The sequence below is a fragment of the Prionailurus bengalensis genome, chromosome B4 (assembly GCF_016509475.1).
Source record: "Prionailurus bengalensis isolate Pbe53 chromosome B4, Fcat_Pben_1.1_paternal_pri, whole genome shotgun sequence".
In the NCBI taxonomy this organism is placed as follows: domain Eukaryota; kingdom Metazoa; phylum Chordata; class Mammalia; order Carnivora; family Felidae; genus Prionailurus; species Prionailurus bengalensis.
Genome location: NC_057358.1, coordinates 75,361,686 through 75,385,271, shown reverse-complemented (window position 1 = coordinate 75,385,271; position 23,586 = coordinate 75,361,686). Strand labels below are relative to the sequence as shown.

Below are 23,586 nucleotides of genomic sequence, written 5' to 3'. Positions count from 1 at the left end.
TCCCCTGATGATGAGTGATATTGAGCATTTTTTCATATGTCTGTTAACCATCTGGATCTTTTCTTTGGAAAAGTGTCTATTCCTGTCTTCTGCCTATTTCTTCACTGGATTGTTTCCTGGGTGCTGAGCTTGGTAAGTTCTTTATAGATTTTGGATACTAACCCTTTATCTGATATGTCATTTGCAAATATCTTCTCTCATTCCATCAGTTGCCTTTTAGTTTTGCTGATTGTTTTCTTCATTGTGCAGAAGTTTATATCTTGATGAGGTCCCAATAGTTCATTTTTGCTTTTATTTCCCTTGCCTCTGGAGACATGTCTATTAAGAAGTTGCTGTGGCTGAGATCAAAGAGGTTGCTGCCTTCTTTCTTCTAGGATTTCGGTGGTTTCCTGTCTCACTTAAGTGAGACTTAAATGTCTTTCATCCATTTTGAATTTATTTTTGTGTATGGTGTAAGAAAGTGGTCCAGTTTTATTCTTCTGCATGTTGCTGTCCAGTTTTCCCAACACCATTTGCTGGAGAGACTATTTCTCTATTGGATACTCTGTCCTGCTTTGTCAAAGATTAGTTGGCCATATATTTGTGGGCCCATTTCTGGGTTCTCTATTGTGTTCCATTGATCTATGTGTGTTTTTCTGCCAGTACCATACTGTCTTGATGATTACAGCTTTGTAATACAGCTTGAAGTCTGGAATTGTGATGCCTCCAGCTTTGGTTTCTTTTTCACCATTACTTTGGTTATTGGGGGTCTTTTTTTGGTTCCATACGTAAGATTGTTTGTTCTAGCCCTGTAAAGAATGGCCCAGCTTTTTTCTTATTGTAAGAGCAGGAGTGATAGCTTGCCAGCCCTCTGCAACTCTGAGCCAAAACCAGAAGTCTGAGTTTTTAAACAGGAAAATTATAATTCTTGTTTCCAGAATGTCTCCTATTTTTCTGTACTTGAATCTCTTTAATGCCTTCACTGTTTGTCTTTTTTCTGTGTTGGTTGTTTATTTAGGTCCATCTATTTCTATCTCCTTCCACATTTTTTGTGGGTTGTTCTGATTATTTTCTGCTTGACGTTTATCTCTGTGTCTCTCTATACTGTTTTGTTTGCTCACTGTGGCCAAAGTCTGACTGTTTGAGTTCAGTAACTGGCGACATTCTCCTGGCAGAGGAGAGTCCACACCTGTGTGCCTATAGCAGCCTGCAAGTTGCCATCCCATCTCCAGACACATACTTCTGCACTCCAGGCTCCGTGTGACTTCCCATCCTCATGAAAGGAAGACTTATCTCGGTTTGAGTTCTTCCTTAGATGTTTGGTAGTTGGACAGAAATCCCTTTGCATGAGGTAATGCCAACCCGTGATCTATGGACTCATCACTGGAGTGCTAGTCTTCCCAGGAACATCCATGTTCAGCTCCTGGAGAGAAAGGCCTGCACACACTGCTCCTAACAGCACTCTCAGGGGCCCTGACCCTCACTGACCCAGCTTCCTGATGGCAGCAGTCACAGCTCAGCCAAGGAGAGCCACGAAATTTGAATTTGGGATTAGAGTTTGGTGGGACATATTCAAGCTGCTGACCCTTTGTACATTTTTGTATACAATCACACATTGAGTATATTAATGGTCAACTCTGCCATATCTTCATTTTGCATTTCATTGGCCTAGTCAGTTGCAAATTGCTGCTAAATGCTCAGAGAGAGGCATCTATTGTTTTTGCTTGCAAGTTTCTATGGGAACTTCATTCAAATTCTTGAGTCCTTATAATGCATTCTTCCTGAAGATGCAATTTCCCCAAACCCAAATATCTTGATTTACCTTTCTCAAGGTCTCCAGTGTGGTCTCTTTGGTTATGGGTTTAGGGTAAAATAATCCTAGCTCATTCAGACTTCATTGCAGAGGCCTATATGACCAACCAATCATTTCTCCTTATGGCTCATGAGAAATCTTCCCTGCCAGCCATGCAACCTGCCTCTTGACCCCATAATTGATATTCAGCTCCCACTAAACTGCAAACTCCCTGAGGGCAAAAGGATATATATATATATTTATTAATGGCAAGAGTTAGACATGTTTCCATCGATAAAGAAAACTCCAAGGATCCAAAATGACAAATATTACAAACCTAAGATTTATAGGAAAAGGATACAATATGACAGCGGCATTAAAATATGGATATGCATCACAGCCAAAGGCTGCCTCATAGCAAGGGGAGAGGACTGGGTGGAGCTCAGTTATCTTCCTTCCACAGGGCCATACAGCACGTGCTTTCTCTCTTGATTAGAAATTACCAGCATGGGGGCGTTTGGGTGGCTCATTGGTTAAGCGTCCGACTTCGACTCAGGTCATGACCTCACGGTTTGTGAGTTGCAGCCAATGTCGGGCTCTCGGCTGACAGCTCAGAGCCTGGAGCCTTTTTTGGATTCTGTGTCTCCCTCTCTCTCTGCCCTTCCCCTGCTCTCTCCCTCTCCTGTCTCTCTCTCTCAAAAATAAACATTAAAAAAGAAAGAAAGAAAGAAACCATCAACGTGTATGGCACACACCACAACCAGGAGCTCCCACCTATCGGGATATGCGTGACACATCGCTTCCTCCATCCAGCCTGGTCAAGAAGTGGCTGCTGCACAAACCATCTCCGCAAAGGTAGCAGCGATTCAAAGATCCAAGGTAAGCCCAAACGTTTGCTCAGGGGCTAGCAAACATTCTCCTCCACTTAGCTGTGTTCTAGGAGGGGGGCTTTGCCCCTGGGTCTAAAATTCTCAGTAGCCGTTTCCACAAGGGCTCATCAGGGAACTTTTTTTTAGTACACTGCAGTCACAATTCTTTTCACTCAAGAATCCTTTATTTTTGTGTTTTCTTGTCCTCCATGGTCAATTTGTCCCACCTGAATCACCTTTTTAGTTAATTGGTCTCACAGATATAGTTAATTTAGCAGGTATATCTGCCCCAGGTTCCTTTGGTTGAAGCGCCATCTCCTGGCCAGAGAGGGTTAAGCCCAACGAAAGGAGATTCTGAGCTTTTATTTTTGCTAACATTGAACGCAGCCACCATGGAACAGATTTTTTGAGGACATGCCTGAAGTTTCCTGCTAATCCACTTTGCTAGATCTGAGGCTTAGGTTTTATCATTTTCATTTAATTTTTTTTTCAACTTTTTTATTTATTTTTGGGACAGAGAGAGACAGAGCATGAACGGGGGAGGGGCAGAGAGAGAGGGAGACACAGAATTGGAAACAGGCTCCAGGCTCTGAGCCATCAGCCCAGAGCCTGACGCGGGGCTCGAACTCATGGACCGCGAGATCATGACCTGGCTGAAGTCGGACGCTCAACCGACTGCGCCACCCAGGCGTCCCTAGGTTTTATCATTTTCAGATTCCACTGGAAGGTTTATTACCAATAACTGCTTTGAAAACGTGCTAACTCAAATCAAGGGTGACTTGGCAACCATCTGGCATCAATGATTCATCTCCACCCCCTTTAGCAGAACCAGAGTTTTTCTATCTCAGTAATGCCTTAGCCATATTTTTAGTTAAAAATGAATCAGGGACTGGACTTATAATCCCCCTTCTGATACCAGCCGAACTAATGGCAGCAGTTAGTGCTTGTTAAAGGGCACTCACAGGACCCCAAATAACAATGCTTACAAATCTATGGTTGTTGCCTAAAGGGACACAGCATAGCAAAAGCATCAAGTAAGCATAACCTCGTAGCCAAAAGCGACCCCACAGCAAGTTATCCAGAGACACCTGGCATTGGCTCCAATTGTCCCCTTTCCACAGTGCCATGGCAGAACATATTTCTTAGATCAGAAATCACTCATGTGTGCATGGAACATTTTGGAACCAGGAAGTACAAAAGGATTCTAGAACTACCTTGTACCGTGTTAATCATATAGATCTTGCTATGTAACCAGCCTCAATAGCAGAAGTCTCTATGAGGTCTCACTGAGACCAGATACAGTCAGTCTCATTGTTATCAATAAACAATGCTGACACACTGGGATAAGCCACTTCAAAAGTCACCGTGGACCCATGGATACAAAGCAAACCATTAATCAGTGCATTTCATACCTTGACCATTTCATGGCATACCTGGATCAGTGCCATGCAGATGTGTCTCTTATTTCAGTAAAAAATTTCAGGCCAATTCGGCATCTGCTGGAATTAACCCTTATAGCACAGCACACTCTCCTTCTTTAGTATTAAATCCCCGGCAATATATAATGCTCCACACATTCTAGATGCTCACAGGAAGCTCGATGGGTGAATCAGTGAATGAATAAGCAGAATTTGCAATCTCAGGCTTTGGCTGACTGATTTCCTTTCCCTTTCTTTTCTTTTCCTTTAGCATGTGTGTTTTTCATATTAAAGGCATTTGGACAATTAATCATTCACTGTTGCTGAGTTCACTGTTTCAGTTCTTCTAACATAATTAGATCATAAACTCTGGAAAGCTGAGATATTTTTAATTTTTCATCCCTACCTCTGCTTTCTCATGTTCTCAGTCTTCCAGCTGGGTTCTCTGCTATGATGTCCGTCTCTTACCCATGCTACATAGTAGGTATCAGCAAAGCACTGATACTAAAGTATGGTCATACTAAAGTATGGTCATCAGGGCGACATGTGCTTAATATATTCTTGGTGAATATTTACTAGAAGTGAATTAATCTCAGCGCGCCTGGGTGGCTCAGTCAGTTAAGCATCTGACTTTGGCTCAGGTCATGATTTCATGGTTCATGGGTTTGAGCCCCATGTCAGGCTCTGCGTTGACAATGTGCGAGCTGCTTGGGAGTCTCCTTCTCTCTTCTCTCTGCCCCTCCCCAGCTCTCTTTCTCAAAAATAAATTTAAAAACTTAAAAAAAAGTGAAATAATTTCAGTGTACCTGTATGCTTGGATTATATATAGTTCTGAGAATAATAGGTATGTGCCTAGGTCTCTACATAATATCACTGAGTCCTTATAAAATTCACAGGAGATGGGGCACCTGGGTGGCCTCAGTTGGTTAAGCTTCCAACTTCAGCTCAGGTCATGATCTCGCTGTCTGTGAGTTTGAGCTCCGTGTCAGGCTCTGTGCTGATAGCTCAGAACCTGGAGCCTGCTTCGGATTCCGTGTCTCCCTCTCTCTCTGCCCCTCCCTGGCTCATGCTCTGTCTCTCTCTCAAAAATAAATGAACATCGAAAAAAAAATTAAAAATTCACAGGAGAAGTATATGATTACACTCATTTAAAATTTTTTAATGTTTATTTTTGAGAGAGAGACAGACAGAGCACAAGTGGGAGAGGGGCAGAGAGAGAGGGAGACACAGAATCCAAAGCAGGCTCCAGGCTCTGAACTGTCAGTCCGATGAGGGGCAACTCACGAAATGCAAGGTCATGACCTGAGCCAAAGTCTGACATTTAACCTACTGAGCCACCCTGGTGCCCCTGATTACATTCATTTTAGAGAGACACTCATAGAAATTAAATAACCTATGTATTATTTAAAAAGTTTTTAAGCAATCTCTACACCCAACATGGGGCTTGACCTCACAACGCCGAGATCGTTAGAGATCAAGCATGTTGCACCAGTTGAGTCAGCCAATGCCCCTTAAATAACTTATTTGAGGTCACACAGGTACTACCTGTTTGGGCAAGGATTTGAAATAGGGTCTGTTTGAGATAAAATTTTGGCTCATTCACATTGCTACCATAAGTCTCCCAAGATATTTCAGAAAGCAAGGTGGGTCGCATGCTCCAGCCCTGAAAGGGGAGGGGGGGCGGGTTCTTCTTTTCTTTAATTTTCTTGTAGCTAGCTTAGAAAGTTCCCTCATGTTGCTCCCTGGTCAATCCATTCCTTGTTTTATTCAACCTTGACTTTCTGAAATTTTATAATGCAGGGTGTGTGTGTATATATATATTTAGATATATTCTTATTAGAAGATTAATTTTAATTATATTATCCTTTTTCCCCTTGTCATTACTTTTGTTTTGACTATTTAATTTGTTAAAAACTCTAAAAATCTGTATAAAATCTTCCACAATTGTTATATTTTTGTTAATTTCCCTTGTTCTTTTCTATAGTATTTTATGCTATGTGACTTGAGAGAGAGAGAGAGAAACAGAGAGAGAGAGAGAGAGAGAGAGAGAGAGAATCTTAAGTAGGTTCCACACTCAGTGAGACCCCGTGTGGGGTTCCATCCCATGACCCTGTGATCAGAACCTGAGCCAAAATTAAGAGTTGGATACTCAGCTGAATGAGTCACCAGGCACCCCTAATTTTTTTCTTCAAATTCAGTTTTGACTGACAATGAGACCTTGATGACTGCTTTCTCCTTGTATGCATTTTCTAGTTTAGATCTTTGAACAACTATGTATTTACTTATTCATTCATTCATTTAAATTTATTTCTGAGAGAGAGAGAGAAAGCATAAGTGGGGAGGGGAAGAGAGAGGGAGACAAAGGATCCTGAGCAGGCTCTGCCATGGCAGCAGAGAGCCTGATGCGGGGCTGGAACTCACGAAGTGTGAGATTATGACCTGAGCAGAAACCAAGAGTCAGATGCTTAATGGACTGAGCCACCCAGGCGCCCCTATCTTATTTATTTTTAAAATGTTTATTTATTTATTTTGAGAGAGAGAGAGAGAGCGAGCAGAGGAGGGGTAGAGACAGAAGGAGAGAGAGAATCCTAAGCAGGCTCTGTGGTATCCACATGGAGCCCCATGCAAGGCTTGATCCCACAAGCCTTGAGATCCTCACCAGAGTCCAAATCAAGAGTCCTGTGGTCAACCAACTGAGCCACCCAGGCGCCTCTAGATCTTTGAACAATTTTTTAAAACTTTCAAACTTCATGAGTCACTTTGAAGTCTTTTTTTTTTTGAGATTATGATTTTTTATTGTTTAAGATAATTGGATTTTTTTAGTGTAGCTGACATACCATGTTACATTAGTTTTAGGTGAACAGCATAGTGATTCTACAAGTTTATCCATTATGAAGTCTTTATTTGGAAGTCTTTATTTTGTATATAACATATAGCTTTTATAACCCAATCTTAAAGTCTTTTCCCTGTAAGCGATGAGTGTATATTCCCATTACTGATATTTTCTGCCATGTTCTTGAAAAAAAAATTTTTTTTCACTGTTTTTTTTTTTCTTTCTTAGTGCTGTTTTGTTTTCTATTGTTTGTGCAAGAATGTTATGCTGGTCTTACAATTCTGAAGACCATTAGATACCAGATGACAGTGTATATAATATGTCCAGAAGAAGAAAGAGGACGCCCCAAAATTCTGCAGCAAGGTAAGTTCTCTTTCATATGTAGAGTAAAAATAGACTCTCAGATACGCAAGGCCTTGGAATGTTTCACAATCCCCACTTCTTACCAAAAATCTAGAGGAGTACATATGACAACAAAATAAAAACGGAATGAAATCAAGAACTCATGAATAATGATTGGTGACACTCAAAGGGTGGCTGTTAGTGTTCTGGTGCTCTACGTGCCATTTCCTTGAATCCTCAAAATGACTCTACGATGTAGATACTATTATTATCCCAGTTCTGTATTTAGGAAACTGAGACAGAATAGGTAAAGAATTTGTCAAGCTCCCAAAGCCGCTAACCATTATGCTCTGATGTGCCAAAGGGGAAGTGAAATGGGGGAATGTGCTGTGAAAGGGATGCCAGGGAATATTAAATAAATTTAAACATAGAATGAAGCCCAAATATAGATTATGATTAAAATCCATAATTTAATTGATTTCAACAGCACCCAGTCTAAAGATAATAACTTGTTGATAATATCCACGGGCAGAAAATCCCCAAAGGGCGAAAACAAAAACAAAATGAAACAAAAACAAAAACTGGGGAAGGATATTGAAGGGGCAGAGGGAAGAGGAAGATTGTTAAAGTAAAGTAAATTTGTAATCTTTCGTGGGAGGTGTCGACGTTGTTTTTAAAATTTTTTTTTCAATGTTTATTTATTTTTGGGACAGAGAGAGACAGAGCATGAACGGGGGAGGGGCAGAGAGAGAGGGAGACACAGAATCAGAAACAGGCTCCAGGCTCTGAGCCATCAGCCCAGAGCCCGACGCGGGGCTCGAACTCCCGGACCGCGAGATCGTGACCTGGCTGAAGTCGGGCGCTTAACTGACTGTGCCACCCAGGCGCCCCGACATTTTTTTTTTAAAGTTGAACTTCAATGGGTATTGAGGAGGGCACCTTTTGGGGTGAGCACTGGGTGTTGTATGGAAACCAATAAATTTCATATTAAAAAAAATAAAGTTGAGCTTCATAAACACAGATTTAAGATGAGCTTAAAATTATAAAGGGGAAGTAAAGATTGTCTAAATATTACAGAGGGCAATAAAATGGATAAATCTTTAACAAGGTAGATCAGTAGGACAAAAAATAATAAGGGTGACAAGATAAAGTACATTACTGATTGATTCAGGAGACACAACATCGAATCATGAGCTCTACGAAGGAAATGGTGCTATGGTAAAAAGGAGTAGAAGAAAAAACAGACCTTTATAGGCCACAGAGATAAACTAGATATAATTTCATATATTTTACTTTTTGTTGTTGGGAGAGCCAGGGAGAGGATGGTACAGGGCTCCCTTCAAGTTAGTGGTCTAGAATTGTCCTTTCAAAAAAAAAATTTTTTTTTAATGTTTATTTATTTTTGAGAGAAACAGAATGTGAGTCAGGGAAGGGCGGGGGCACACAGAATGCAAAGTGGGCTCCAGGCTCTGTGCCGACAGCACAGAGCCTGACATGGGGCTTGAACTCGTGAACTGCGAGATTGTGACCTGAGCCAAAGTCAGAGGCTTTCACCAACCGACCAGCCACCCAGGCACCGCAGAGTTCTTCTACCTGAGGTTCAAGCAGATGGCAAAACAAATTTCTCTCCTGCACTCTGCATCCTTGTTCACTACCTAAAACAGTGTAGGTGTTTCTCCACTGTCCTTCTCACAGCCGCCTTCACCTCTACGTTCTTTAGGCTGTAGATGAGGGGATTCAGCAAGGGCGTGACTGCACTATACTGCAAGGAGGAGAGCAAATCCAGGGAGGAACCCGAGGGGGGCATAAGATAGCGAATCAAACCTGAGCCAAAGAACAGGATCACTGCGATGAGGTGGGAGGAGCAGGTGGAGAAGGCCTTGCTTCTGCCTGAGGTGGAGCTGATGCGCAGGATGGTGGAGACAATACGGGCGTAGGAAAAGAAGATTGGGAGGAAGGTTCCCAGCCCGTGCAGTAAGGTGGAGCAGATCAAGATGTCAATATTGATGGAAATATCAGAGCAAGACAGAGGGAAGAGGGAGGGCAGCTCACAGGTGTAGTGGTGGATGGTTTGGGCCTCACAGAAGTCCAGGTTAATAGCCAAAAGCACAATGATGACTGAATTGAGGGAAGCCAGGCCCCATGAGGCCAGCACCAGCCTCACACAGAGCTGGCTGCTCATCACCTGGCCGTAGAGCAGAGGGTGGCAGATGGCAGCATAGCGGTCATAGGCCATCACCGAGAGCAGAAAGGCTTCAGTCCCTGCGGTGATAAACACAAAGAACACCTGAGTCAGGCAGCCCTCCACTGAGATGGTTTTCTTCTCAGACAGAAGGTCCTTCAGTAGCTTGGGCACAGTGACAGAAGAGAAGCAGAGGTCCAGGAAGGACAGGTTACTCAGGAAGAAGTACATGGGCGTGTGGAGGCGGGAGTCGGTCCTGATCACCAGCAGCAGCATCAGATTCCCCATCACGGTCAGGAGGTAAATCGCCAGGAAGAGCACGAAGAGCAGAGCCTGGATGTGGGGGTCATCGGACAGCCCCGTGAGAATAAACTCGGTGATGATGCTGTGGTTCCTCCAGGCCATTTGTGGAGGGGATTTCCCTGGAATAGAATAGAAATAGCGATGAGCTCTGTCTCCTTCAGGTCATCACCCCTCTCACCATACATCCCTCGAAGCTGCCCTTACCGCATCTCAGGAAAAGTTTTTATCCTGTTTTGTTATCACCGATCCTACGTCACAGTCTTTGCGAACTTCAGAGAATCTTCTGCCCCTTCCGTTAGGGATTTCACTGGACCAATGAATACTACACATTCATAGTATTTAGATGCTACCAATTCTTCTTAGACTTTAGAAATCCTCAAAAATCTAGCACATATCTGAGTGGTTTTCTAAACCTTCTTTCTTTAATTTCGCAACCACAAGTTTTTGGTTCAAAATCATCCAGTGATTCCCTACCAGAGTTGACATCCATTAGGCACAGTAGGTCCAGTGCCTAGGGCCACAGTTGTTGCATGGCTGATGAAAACATTTTAAATTTCTTTTAAGATCAGAAGAATCTGCATTCTATTCATCTTTATAACTGCAACATTTTAATATCTCTTTGTATGGAAAGACAAGGAGCCTAGGGAGGCAAAAGTGACTGGAACCATGAAAGTCATAATGTGTCCTTGCTCTCTACTTTATGAACAGAGCATTTAACTTTAGTAAGACTTTATTAAATACAGAGCATTTTTTAAATCGGTATCTCAATTGTTTCAGGCAATTCTGTAAGATTTGATAAGGAATTATTAGCCATGGGGCAAGGAATTTTATCCCCATTTTTTACGTGAGAGAAGTCTGATATTAAGGGGTATTTTGTAATGTCATGTTGACAACAAATAGAAGTAAAAATAGGAGAAGTAGAAGTGAATCACATTATTTTTTTTTTCTAATTATCAGCCCAATGTCTAGGCTTAGTGCACAGTGATAAGGAACACTTTTCTTACTCAGATGCTTCAAATTCTTCTTCATCTGCCCTTCAACTCGTGGCCATTTTGGCTGCTTTAGACACCAGAAAGGTCTATTTGTTTCTGTGTCTTTGCCCACCTTCTTCTTCGTATGTTCTCCTCTTAAGCCCACTGACCCAGACTCTCCTGGGTCTTCCAGTGCCATCTATAAACCTGCTTTTTGCTTCTAGCCTGTCCTGACTGCCCAGCTCTCTGTTCAAACCACTGGGACACTTGCTCCCAGGTGCCTTATGGCATAGTCTGAACTGTGTGTCTTGTCTCACGTTAGACAGCGATCTCAGTTTTCCCCTCCCGATTGTGAGCTCCTTGAGAATATAGATCACAACTTGACAACAACAATCACAAATCAGCCTTTCTCTGGCTCTCGCCTGCCCGTTAGCTTCTGATTACCTCTCAGATTTCTGTCCGATTATTTTGGAAGCCTCTCCACGTCATCTCCCGCGTGCCTTAGAAAAAAACCTCTGGACTACCCTCAGCACAGTCTCCTCCCCGACTCCAGCGGCCCCCACAGCGCTAGCGCCCCGCAGAAGTCCTGCTGACATTGCTGCCCCCCAGCGTCGCCAGGCTGCCCACTCACGCTGCGTGGAGGCCACCGCGGCTGAATTTCCAGGATGCTGTTATCTATCCAGAGCACACCGCCTCACGCCGCAGCCCCTCCTGCGGTCTCATTTTTGTAGAATCCACAGCATTGTAGCCACCACTGCAAGAGGCTGCTTGTAATTTATTGTGGATGTGTCATTCTTTTATTGCCCCTTGCGGGTCAGAGTGAAGAGTCTTACGATTTTAAGTGTTTTTTGCATCCGCCTGCTCTAGGGATCAGCTGTGTAACCAAGAGGACCAGATGGTGAGCAATTTATGTTAATCGTGATACTAAGAATCATTTTGAACCCTAGCTTCTCAGACTACATCCTATGTGACGATTCCTTCCTCAGTTGGACCTCTGAGGCTAATTTAGCCTGTTTTTGTCTGTCAGTCCACAGTCCGATCCCATAGTGGGCTTTTGTCTTCACAGAAATATTTAATCTTACTGATTCGGAGAGCCCTGCTTCTGACCCTTTCAGCTTTGCAGCCATCTTATGACTAGGTGCTAACTTGCATCACGAAAAGCTTAAATTCTGATCCCATTAACAAATCCATCAGCCCGCCCATCTTAGACCCAAGTCTGGGTTACCTGTGTGCCAGGACGGAGAGGGCAACGTTCACCTCTGTGTGCCTGCAGGACACTAGCTTCCGTCCAGGGGTGGTGAAGCATAACTGGAGAAGTTACTTCTGAGGCTCCTGCATGGATAAAATTGTAGATACTGTAGAAAGTGAACACTGTATCTTGAATCCATACAAGCAAAGTAAAATGATACGTGGAAGCCATCTTCCCAAAGATGCCTGTATTTCAAAATATTTGGGGATATGGCTACCCTGGAAATCGCTTGCCTTCTTCCGCTTTCACTCCTAAGGGGGACCTGGCTACAATGTCCGCTGGGGCGTCAAGCTCTCTCATCTGAAGAAGCTTAGCAAGCCGTGACATCATGACCTGAGCTGAAGTTGGACGCTTAACCAGCTGAGCCACCCAGGCGCCCCTATGCCCAGACTTTAAAGTGTCACTTCTTTAGTGTGAAGCAGGGAGGGAGGGAAGGTGTCTAGGGCAGCTGGTACAGATGCGTCACTCAGAGAAGCAGAGATATCAGAGTCCCATCTGGGGAGATGGTCCACCAAGGAGTCAGATGTTCCCCCCTCTGGCTTAGGGACAAGGAACGGGTGGAGCAGACACCTCAGACTTTAGGACAGATGGAAGGGATCGTGGGGTGGAGAGGGGAGAGAGGAAAAGCAGCAGAATTGAAACATACACAGCACTTTACAGGCAGAAAAACGGGGGCCACCAGAAAACCAGACGAGATATTACCATTCCCCTGGCTTTTCTTCGAGGAGGCAAGTCCACATGTTCTGTCTTCCCGATCACAAGCAGACTCTTGGTAGGTAAGTCCCGAGAACAGAACCCCCGTCGCAAGCGTCTCTTCGCAGAGTATAGAGCCTTTTCTCTTTGCTGTCAGTGAGTGAGGGAAATTAGAATGGCTCGAGGTCTGGAAGCACCGGATACATCACAGAATCAGGACTATTCTCCAGAACACCTTAACCTAGAGTGGGGTCATTCTTCACTGCAGGCCGCTGTATGGAAAGACAGGGACGGTTCTTTTCAAAGAAGCTCCTGCTCTGAACAACAGGCACACATTCCATGGATCCCTTCTCACCTGATCTCAGGTGCAATAACGTGCCTGGTGTTCATTTATTTCCTCTGTGCTCCTGCATACTCTCTGAGAGCATCACCTAAAGAAAGAACAATCTAATAGAACCAGTCGGAAGGCCATCTGTACTTAGGGAGCCGTGGGGCTGGGTCGGGCCCCCAGAGGAAGCTGGGCTGCTGCCCTGTATTCCCTGAAGTCCCAGTCTGAAGCCGAGCTCGGGCCTCACTAACCGCGGTTCGCACTTAACTAGAAAGGTGAATTGAGTAGGAGGCACAGAGGTTCTCTCCAGGGCAGGATTTCAAGTTTCTGAGCTGAGGGAATTATTGAAAGCCTAGAAAAGACTATTATTAGGCTTGGGGTGGGAGTGGGGGTGTTGAAAAACAAGAGCCCAAGAAAGAGATTTGAAGAAAAACTGCTGGAAAATGGACATTCCCCCCATGGCATCATTGGCCTGAGAAAGCCCGTAGAAAGTGTTGAGGGAGGTGAGCTGTGACACATTACCGCCTGAACTGCAACTCATTTCCAGTGGACATCGCAGATTTCCTCATTCCTCCGACAGGATCGTCCGTTACAATAGTTAAACGAAAGGCTATAAGTCCACCTTGGGAGTATTATTCAGCCCTAAGTTTCTAGTGTTTCTATTTTAAGCACATACTTAATTTTTAAAGGAGTTTATTAAAGAACGGTAATTGGAGTATGTAATGAATTGTTTTCAGTAAGTCCCACAGAGGGTTTTTGAAATGTCTGCAGCCAAAATTTTGTATTTCTGATGTGAGGCAGAGAAGCGTCATCAGCATTTATGGGGGCTCACATATAAGGAACAAACACAGAGGGCACGTTACCCTTCACCATTGGTGGAGGATGCCACGGAGTCCGTGGTCCCTGTGGGGCTGTACTCCTCCTGCCAGACCATCCGCGTGGACCCTTGGCTCGCCTCAGTGTACAGATGGGCCCGGGCAGGGCCAGGAGGGGGTAGATGGGTGATGAGAGGGCCCTACTCACCCCACTTGCTCTGTGCCCACACGGCTCCCCTGGCTCCTGGGTGGCATGACCGAAATTGCCACAGAAACAACGGGTGGAAATTAAGATGGACACACTAATGTTTCAGCAAGGCTCGACTTTAAACTTTAAACTCCTCCTCATTCTTGAAACCTCCCCGTCCCCTTCACTTGGTTTTCTGTGGAATCCTTTGTTCCAGGAGCTCAGTATCGATGTTGACATCCCGCTGACCTCAGTGTATACTTAGGGGACTGGTCGGCCGGTGCCAGCCCCGGTCATGAGACCATGGCTGGAAGAAGACATGATGAACGTGGCTGGCTCCGTGTCCCGGATTTGTATCGAAGACGCCATATTCTATATTTTCCTAGAAACCCCTCAGCCCTTTACCCCCGGGCGGGCTTGCAGTCTTGGAGGCATGAGCCTGCAGCAGCTTCCTTTGCCTGGCAAAGTAATAACTATCTTCCTTCTTCACACCCAAACTCTGTCTTCACCTTACATATCTCTGCTTCAGAGCACAGAGGTCAGTTTTCACTAACATGAGACGTGTTACATGTACAGCTCCCAGATGCCCATACGCAGGTTCCGAACACTTCTCCAGGGTGGGCAGTGCTCCTGGAGGGTGCTCCCCAAGGGACAGGGAGGACGGGCCCAGTGGGGGCAACTAGACAGGACAGAACAGATGGACACACGCATGTCCCTGATTCCGGGCAGCCACGGTCCTGCCCAGAGTGGTGCCTGTGACCCAGCAACCCTAACACCCTAACGCATCGTGAGGGCCAGGAACTGGAAGGGCAGGGCTCCCTGACCACTGGGTGCGTGTGCCCCTGTGTGAGCGGTTATGCTGGGTGTCTGGGGGATGGGGAGGTCTGGACCGCCCACCCTGAGTTCTCTGCTCCCATCTCCAGGCTGGTCATGTGAAGCAGTCATGGCTGGGCTGGATTCCCAAGTGGTGGGGCACATAGGCGTCATTCTGCAGACATGGTAAATGGGCCCAGGCTGGTGAGTGGGCAGGAATGGTCTCCTTTGGGACCCCCATCTTTGTGGTTACTGGTTTGTTTTTATTTGTTGTTGTTTTTTTTAACGTTTATTCATTTTTTTTTTTTTTAACGTTTATTTATTTTTGGGACAGAAAGAGACAGAGCATGAACGGGGGAGGGGCAGAGAGAGAGGGAGACACAGAATCGGAAACAGGCTCCAGGCTCCGAGCCATCAGCCCAGAGCCCGACGCGGGGCTCGAACTCACGGACCGTGAGATCGGGACCTGGCTGAAGTCGGACGCTTAACCGACTGCGCCACCCAGGCGCCCCAACGTTTATTCATTTTTGAGAGAGAGAGAGAGAGAGTGAGAGCAAGCATGAGAGGGGGAGGGGCAGAGAGAGAGGGAGACACAGAATCCCAAGTAGGCTCCAGGCTCTGAGCTGTCAGCAGAGCATCTGACGCAGGGCTCGAATTCACAAACTGTGAGATCATGACCTGAGCTGAAGTCAGGTGCTCAACCGACTGAGCCACCCAGGCACCCCTCTGTTTATTTTTATTTATTGATTTTCTAACTGTCTAACCACATCTTCCAGTACCTGTCTATAGTCAACTTTGGAGGGACTCAGGGCAGGGTTCCTGGAGGAGGCATCTGTGCCAGGGCCTCTGAGTAGTGACTGCCTTGGCTGTCATGTTGCAGGAGTGTGGAATGCTCTAGGGCCGGAGTGGGGCAAGGTATGGATGACTATTCCAGTTGGTGTTCCTGGGTGGCCAGGAGGACAGCCAGAGACCAGCACACCTGCAGCCGTCTGCCTGTAGCCCTTTGTCTCTCTCGGGCCCCAGTAAATGTCATCCTCTGAGCAAGGTTAAATCCGGACTTCACTGAATGCTTAATATGTGACAGCATGTCAGCAAAAAACCCAAACCAAAACAAAAAAACTCAGTTCTGGGGAGCAAATAGTACTCTTTGTAATAAGGCCAATTTAGTATGATTTTTGTGGTGTTTGGAAAGCGTCGATCCTTGACTGGCATGGCATCTGTAAACTATGAAGGTAAATAAGGTAAGAGGCAGTTTAGGACTTGACGTGATTGGGTGAGAGGTGGACCAGCTGATGGAGTGGTAGCAGTTTGGCTCAGCCCTGTTGGGAGACAAGGAAAAGGGGGGCGTAAGTGAGTGGCATTGCATCTTCTCGAGCCCCCCATTAATCCAAAGAAGCTCTACTTTGATCACTTTTATTAGTTTATGTTTTTTGTTTTTTTTTTTTAATTTTTTTTCAACGTTTTTTATTTATTTTTGGGACAGAGAGAGACAGAGCATGAACGGGGGAAGGTCAGAGAGAGAGGGAGACACAGAATCGGAAACAGGCTCCAGGCTCCGAGCCATCAGCCCAGAGCCTGACGCGGGGCTCGAACTCCCGGACCGCGAGATCGTGACCTGGCTGAAGTCGGGCGCTTAACCGACTGCGCCACCCAGGCGCCCCTATTAGTTTATGTTTTTATGTAGGATTTAAAAAAGAATATAGTCAGGGCTAAAAGAGGTTTGAAAACATTCGACCTGGTTTAGCTCTTTATTTTATTTTTGAGTTTTTATTTAAATTCCAGTTAGTTGACATATCGTGTAATATTAGTTTCAGGTGTCTAATACGGTGATTCAGCACTTCACTACAACACCTGGTGCTCATCACAACAAGTGCACTCCTTAATCCCCATCACCTATTTCACCCATCCCCCCACCCCACCCCTCTGATAACCACCAGTTTGTTCTCTAGAGTTGAGAGTCTGTTTCTTGCTTTGTCTCTCTCTTCCCCCACCCTATGGTTGTTTCTTAAATTCCACATATGAGTGAAAGTATATGGTATTTTTCTTTCTCCGACTTATTTCACCTAGCATGATACTCTCTAGCTCCGTCCATGTCATTGCAAGTGGCAAGTTTTCATTCTTTTTTATGGCTGAGTAATATTCCATGAAAATATACACCAACCTCTTCTTTATCTGTTCATCAGTCGATAGACACTTGGGCTCTTTCCGTAATTTGGCTATTGTAGATAATGCTGCTATAAACATCAGGGCGCATGTATTCCTTAGAGTTAGTATTTAAAGTTTTTTCAAATGTTTATTTATTTTTGAGAGGGAGAAAGAGAGTCTGAAAGAGAGTGAGACGCAGAATCTGAAGCAGGCTCCGGGCTCTGAGCTGTCAGCACAGAGCCCCACACAGGGTTCAAACTGACAACCCGTGAGATCATGACCTGAGCTGAAGTTGGATGCTTAACCGACTGAGCCACTCACACACCCCTAGGATTAGTATTTTTGTATTCTTTGTAGCCTTTCATTTTAAATGAGAAAATGAAAGTGACTTGTATCAGATGAGACCGTTGGTGGCAAAGCATGAGTTTCACGTAATAAGTTTTTGTGATACTCACAATTTAATTTATGCCACCAGTCAGATGCAACAAACAGAAGGACTATGAGAGTTTCACACTTAGTAATGAAAAAAGTGCATGGGGATGACATAATGGAGGATAGATTTCATGGAGTGCTTGGTTCATAGTAAGTATTTTAATAAGCATTTATTATGCAAAAGTATGAATAAATGTACTCTATTTTGTATATGTTGCATTTAAAAAAATTTTTTTTTCTCAACGTTTATTTATTTTTGGGACAGAGAGAGACAGAGCATGAACGGGGGAGGGGCAGAGAGAGAGGGAAACACAGAATCGGAAACAGGCTCCAGGCTCTGAGCCATCAGCCCAGAGCCTGACACGGGGCTCGAACTCACGGACCGCGAGATCGTGACCTGGCTGAAGTCGGACGCTTAACCGACTGCGCCACCCAGGCGCCCCTATATGTTGCATTTTAAATGTGTGTAGAGTGTTAGGATGTGTTGCTCAATGGTCTGGAGATTAGTTTGGACTTCAGGTTAGGGGGTCAAAACCATATGAGTTTTATTGACCATAGACGTGAATAAAATAATGCCAGGAAAGAATGTATATAGAAAGAGAAGTTTCCCAAGGTCAGAATTGTGGGAATAACATCATTCCCACACGAAGTGGACACGACAAATAGACCGAGGTGAAGTTTTCTTTAGATCCAGGAGTGACATCCAGAGGATCCAAATCAAATTACCAGCGAAAGAAAAGGCTCATCAGTACTGTCAAACTTCATCGGTTACTGATGGGAGAGACTGAAGGACTTGGAAGCACCAGTCCAAGGATCATCCCTCAAGAATAAATCCTTGGATTTACATGAATTTCTTCCGATGTTCCCAATCAAGATTGTGTAAGTAGCCATCCTCTCGGCTCTAGAAGTACCCTCTACTCAGTCTGCAATCAAAATTACATTATTGAAATATAGTTACCTGTTTATATATCTGTTATTCTTCTTTATTCACATTTGTACCTTGACAGTGTTAGTTGGTGAAATATATATATATATTTCACCAACTAACACTATATATATATATATATATATATATATATATATATATATATATATAAATGTTTTTTAATGTGTATCACTTTTTTGAGAGGGGAGCAGAGAGAGAGAGGGAGAGAGAGAATCCCAAGTAGTTTCTGTGCTGTCAGTGCAAAGCCCAATGTAGGGCTCAATCCCACAAACCATGAGATCATGATCTGAGCCAAAATCAAGAGTCGGATGCTCAACCGACTAAGCCACCCCAGTGTTCCTGTGAAACTATATTTTGTGAATAGATGCACACGAGTTTAAAGATAAGAAGATATAAGGCTGAGGACAGCAGTGTTGGAGAATAACTATTTTTTTTAAGGTGGGATGAAATAGCATGTTAAAATGTTTGTACCTATGGGAGAGTGTTTATACCTATAGGTATAGTTTATGCCTATAGAGCAGATGAAGTTAAGAATGCAGAATAAAATGGTAAACAATGATGAAGCAAGGTCCAGGGAAAGGTGGCAAAAGATTCACACAACCCAATACACACACACACACACACACACACACACACACACCCATTGCAGGTATAGAAGGTGTCCTTCTAGACTATTTCACTGGCACTGAAAGAGAGTTAAAGTCATGTGCAGAGATAGGTAGAATTTTGAGTATGGAAGAAATGATTAAGTGATTCTCTGTCAAGTGTAAAGGAAGGTCATCTACTACAATTTTCTTGTTATATTTAAGGAGGAAGGAGACTATTCATTCTGAAGGTCAAACTATGTTTGAAGCATAAGCAGAATTCCATGGAGGTTAATGTCCGGGATACAGAAATGGAGAAAGTAGTGGGGGCTGTGGATGCAATGAAAGAACAAGCTGGCAAGACATTGAAGGCACAGACACAAGAGCTGCTAAATCGATGTACGGAAATAACTAAAATGAAGCTTTTGTGGGGTGATCGTCATGGACAGAAAGAAGGGATGAACTGAAGAACTTGAGTGTTGGGAAAGCGGTGCTGCAGGTGAAAAAGTGAGGGAGCTGTGAGGACAGAAGATTTCCATCAGAGGTTAGAGACAACAGTGGTGGAACCATTCAGATAAGATGAATTGTCGGATCTTGAGGGTCACTTTATTTGTACGAGTTGAGCAATGGTGACTTAGGGTAGACATTATAAGGAATTTGAGATCAGGTTACCAACATTAATGCTGAAGTTGGCTATTATGACATTGGGAGTGAACGGGCACCTAACACTAGAGGGCAGTACCAACGGGAGGAGGAAAAGGACAGTGGGTAGATCAAAACAGTGGAGGCAAAAAAAAAGTGTGTGTTTTAGGGATGACCTCCCAACCTGTGGACTTCAGTGCACCTGAAGTGTAGTAGCCCAAGCTCTGTTCTCTGATAGGCCCATTACCCGGGTGTAGACTGTCTTAATGCACAAGTCCCTTGGTCCTAGTGATTAGTGTAGGAAGGGGTATTGGACTTAACTGGCCTAAGATAAAGTTTTTTCTATTCGAACCTCCCATATCTCTATATTCAATTTTTTTCTCCATTTTTTTCTCTCACTACCTGTAAGTGCAGCCATGTCTTTTTCTCATTGTTAAAAATGTCTTCAACCTCGACACACCTTCTTGTTATTTTCCTCTTTCATTCTCTAAAACACCTTGAGAATGTGGTGTGAACTTATTACTTTTTTAAATGTGTTCTATTTATTCAACACACTGAAGTCTGGCTTCTACCCACCACCACTGCCACTGATACTGATTTTACACATTTATGGAAGAGAATATTTCAGAGCATGAGGAACCAGTCAGTATGTGTAGACTGCCCAGGTTTACATTGGTCCAAACCAGTTCTCCTTAAGACTAATCACTGAAAAGCCCATTTATATAAATGTGCATTTGCCTAAAATCTCTACTAGCAAATTAAATTTCACATATGAGGGATAGCTCAATTGCTCTGGGGACTTGACCAATTCTTATTGCTGTTTTTCTATTTTCTTTTTCCTTGTAGTGTATTCAGGATTGTAAAATCCAACACCTCTTAATGCAATAGACAAGCAAATACTGTAGATACTTGTAAGCAGCAAGGTGGTACAAAGAGACAATTGTCATGCAAACAGGCTCCCCAAGGTCATGCAAATAGATAATTGTAAGTAGCAAAGCTGAAGGTGACGTCATCTAGAGAACATTCCTTTGTAAATTGAGAGACAAAAATTATAGCACTTCTTGTTCTTTTGCCTGATATGGAAAGCAAAACAGAAGTGCAAGGAGATTGAAGCTAACCACCTCCTCATCAGGATTGAAGACCAAGTATTTTAAATTTTCAGCATTTAGAATGGTTTCATTTATGTAAAGTTCAAGGACGGACTAAAGTAATAGTTTTCCTTCTTTTAGCTTTGGTCTGTGTTTTATAAGACCATGATGTCTAGAACTGAAACTGCCTGGGGAAGTGTTTAGGGCCAGCCTCAGCCTATGGATAGTTAAACTGTCAGCTAAAAATGCCTGGATCTGGGTGAGCTTCCCACAATTTCCCTTTTCCAAATGAATTTTATGACTGGGCAGCCCTTGTGGTTCTTGTTATGATTGCAAGACGCCCTTCAGAGACAACCATCAGGAAACTTTGAAAAAATAAGGATTTATTAAGAAGGAAAAAACAAAAACAAAAACAAAAACAAGAGGCTCAAATGGTCAGTTATGGGCATGAACCAAGATCTCTCTACCTAATCGTGTTTATTCAAGTTGCCTGGGCAACCAAAGCCTAAGTCAGACCCTTGCATTCCAAAAGAGAAAAAATAACAGCCCTCAAGGCTTACCCTATAACAAGACTGAGGATGAAATCCAAAGCATGAAGATGGAACAGTGGATGGATGGAAAGAACCCAAGTGATTGATGATTATTGAGCATCTCAACTAACTCTGGAACCATCCATCTCCAGACCTATTGCTAATTCAGTGATAAATCTTTTTACAGTTTATGTTATTGTTAATCACATTTTGGTTACTTGAAGATGAAAGCATGCCTAATGAATACTTTCTCCGCTGATTTAAGCACCTCTTATGACATTTAGTTCAGTTTTGTTGCTTCGTTCGTATGGGTTCTGAATGCTTATTGAGCTTAATCCTGAAGTTTTTATATTTCTCTTGCCATAGTGAATGGGTATTTTTCTGGAAGATACATTTTTTTTTGGTTTAACTAATGTTGTGGATGTATAGGAAAACTACTGATTGCATGAATATTCCAAAGTTGTTTGCCTTTCTGAACTCTCTTAGAATACTAATAATTTCTCATTTCTTTTGTTTTTAGAGAGAGAGTGTGAGGCAGGGAGAGGGGCAGAGGGAGACAGAATTGTAAGCAGGTTCCATGCTCAGCGAGGAAAAGGACTCAGGGCTTGATCCCATGACTCTGGATCATGACCTGAGCCAAAATCAAGAGTCAGAAGCTCAACAAACTGAGCCACCCAAGAGCCCCAATAATTTCTCATTTCTAATGAGATTTCTTAGATTTCTAGGTAGATAATCATTAGCGACTCTGAAGATTTGTGGATCCCTCCCATCCCAATTTGAATGTCATATTCTAATCTCGTTTCACTGTATTGGAGGGAAACTGCATAATCTTCTTAAGTAATATGAGTGGTGTTTCTTCTTCTTCTTATTTTTGAAACGTTTATTTATTTTGAAAGAGGGAGAGAGAATCCCAAGCAAGCTCTGTGTTGTCAGCACAGAGCCCGACATGAGGCTCAAACTCATGAACTGTGAGATCACGACCTGAGCTGAAATCAAGTGAAATCAAGTGTCAGGTGTTTAATCGACTTAGCCAGTAGCCTCCCTGGTAGTATTGTTTCTTTTCTTCTCTTTGTATTTATTTATATTTTAAATGTTTATTCATTTTTGAGAGAGAGAGAGAGAATGGGGGAGGGGCAGAGAGAGAGGGGGACAGAGGATCTGAAGCGGGCTCTGCAGTGACAGCAGAGAGCCTGATGCGGGGCTCAAACTCATGCACTAGGAGATCATGACCTGAGCCAAAGTCCAATGCTTCACTGACTGAGTCACTCAGGTGCCCCATGTTGTTTCTTTTATTAAACTGTAATTTCTTCAATCTGCTATTATCTGTTATTATTTTGAAACATGTGGTTCAATAGTGATTAATTTTAAATATGTTTTATTGAAAGAGAGAATCATTAGAGTTTTTATTATTAAATATTTGGGGTCACGATGATCGTAGAATTTTATTTTTATACCTGTTAAGAAGCTATTCAGGTGGAATATGATTATTCTCATTCTAACCTATTGATTTGAGAAGTCAAACCAACAGCAAAATTTATTTGGTCATGATTATTATTTAGATTGCTATTCTTTCAGTATACTTTTGGATTCAATGGATTAATATTTCATTCAGAATTTTTGTCTACGTATTCATTAGGGGATGATAATTTAAAATTTTGTAAGGTTTTTATTTATTTATTTTGAGATAGAGAGAGAGCGAGAGAGAGAGAGAGAGAGAGAGAGAGAGAGAGTAAGCAGGGGAGGGGCAGAGAGAGAGGGAGAGGGAGAATCCCAAGCAGATGCCATGCTGTTCGAGAAGAGCCAGATGCAGGTTTGATCTCATGAACCATGAGAACATGACCTGAGCTAAAATCAAGAGTTGAGGGTTTAACTGACTGAGCCACCCAGGCGCCCCAGAGGATGATGATTTTTTTAGGTTTTGAATCAGAGTTGCTTTAGCTCTGAAAATGCATTGACAATTTTCCGTATTATTCTGTACTCTAAAAAATGCATATAACATTGAAGTTTGGACTCACCTGAAAAACTATGCCTGCTTGTTGCCCATGCGAGCTAATCCTTTGACTTTTTTTGTTTTTATACATCTAATGGCTCAATTTTCTTTTTCTTGAGTTACATATTCCTTAAAATTAGACAAAAGCCTGCTTTTCAGATTTATTGGGATGAATCTTAGTATTTCATTAAAATTTTTATTCTTTATGTCAATGTATTATTGATTTCTTTTTCTTTTTTCTTGAATATATTCTACAGAGTTATGTCAAATTTTATAGATTTAAAAAAATTTTTTAGTTTAATTTTTGAGAGAGAGAGAGAGAGAGGGGGAGAGAGAGAACAAGGGAGGGGCAGAGAGAGAGAGAGAATCACAAGCAGGCTCTGTCCTGCTAGTGCAGAGCCTGATGTGGGGCTCGAACTCACCAACTGTGAGTTTATGACCTGGGCCGAAATCAA

At 43.2% G+C, this 23,586-nt stretch overlaps 1 protein-coding gene across 1 annotated transcript; it reads right to left on the bottom strand.

Moving 5' to 3' along the window:
* Positions 1-8,811: 8,811 nt before the first annotated feature.
* Positions 8,812-9,895, bottom strand: LOC122472328 (olfactory receptor 8S1-like). Its single transcript, XM_043561746.1, has one exon. The coding sequence runs from the start codon at positions 9,818-9,820 to the stop codon at positions 8,885-8,887; it is 936 nt and encodes a 311-aa protein (XP_043417681.1). The 5' UTR covers positions 9,821-9,895; the 3' UTR covers positions 8,812-8,884.
* Between the last annotated feature and the right edge of the window lie 13,691 nt (positions 9,896-23,586).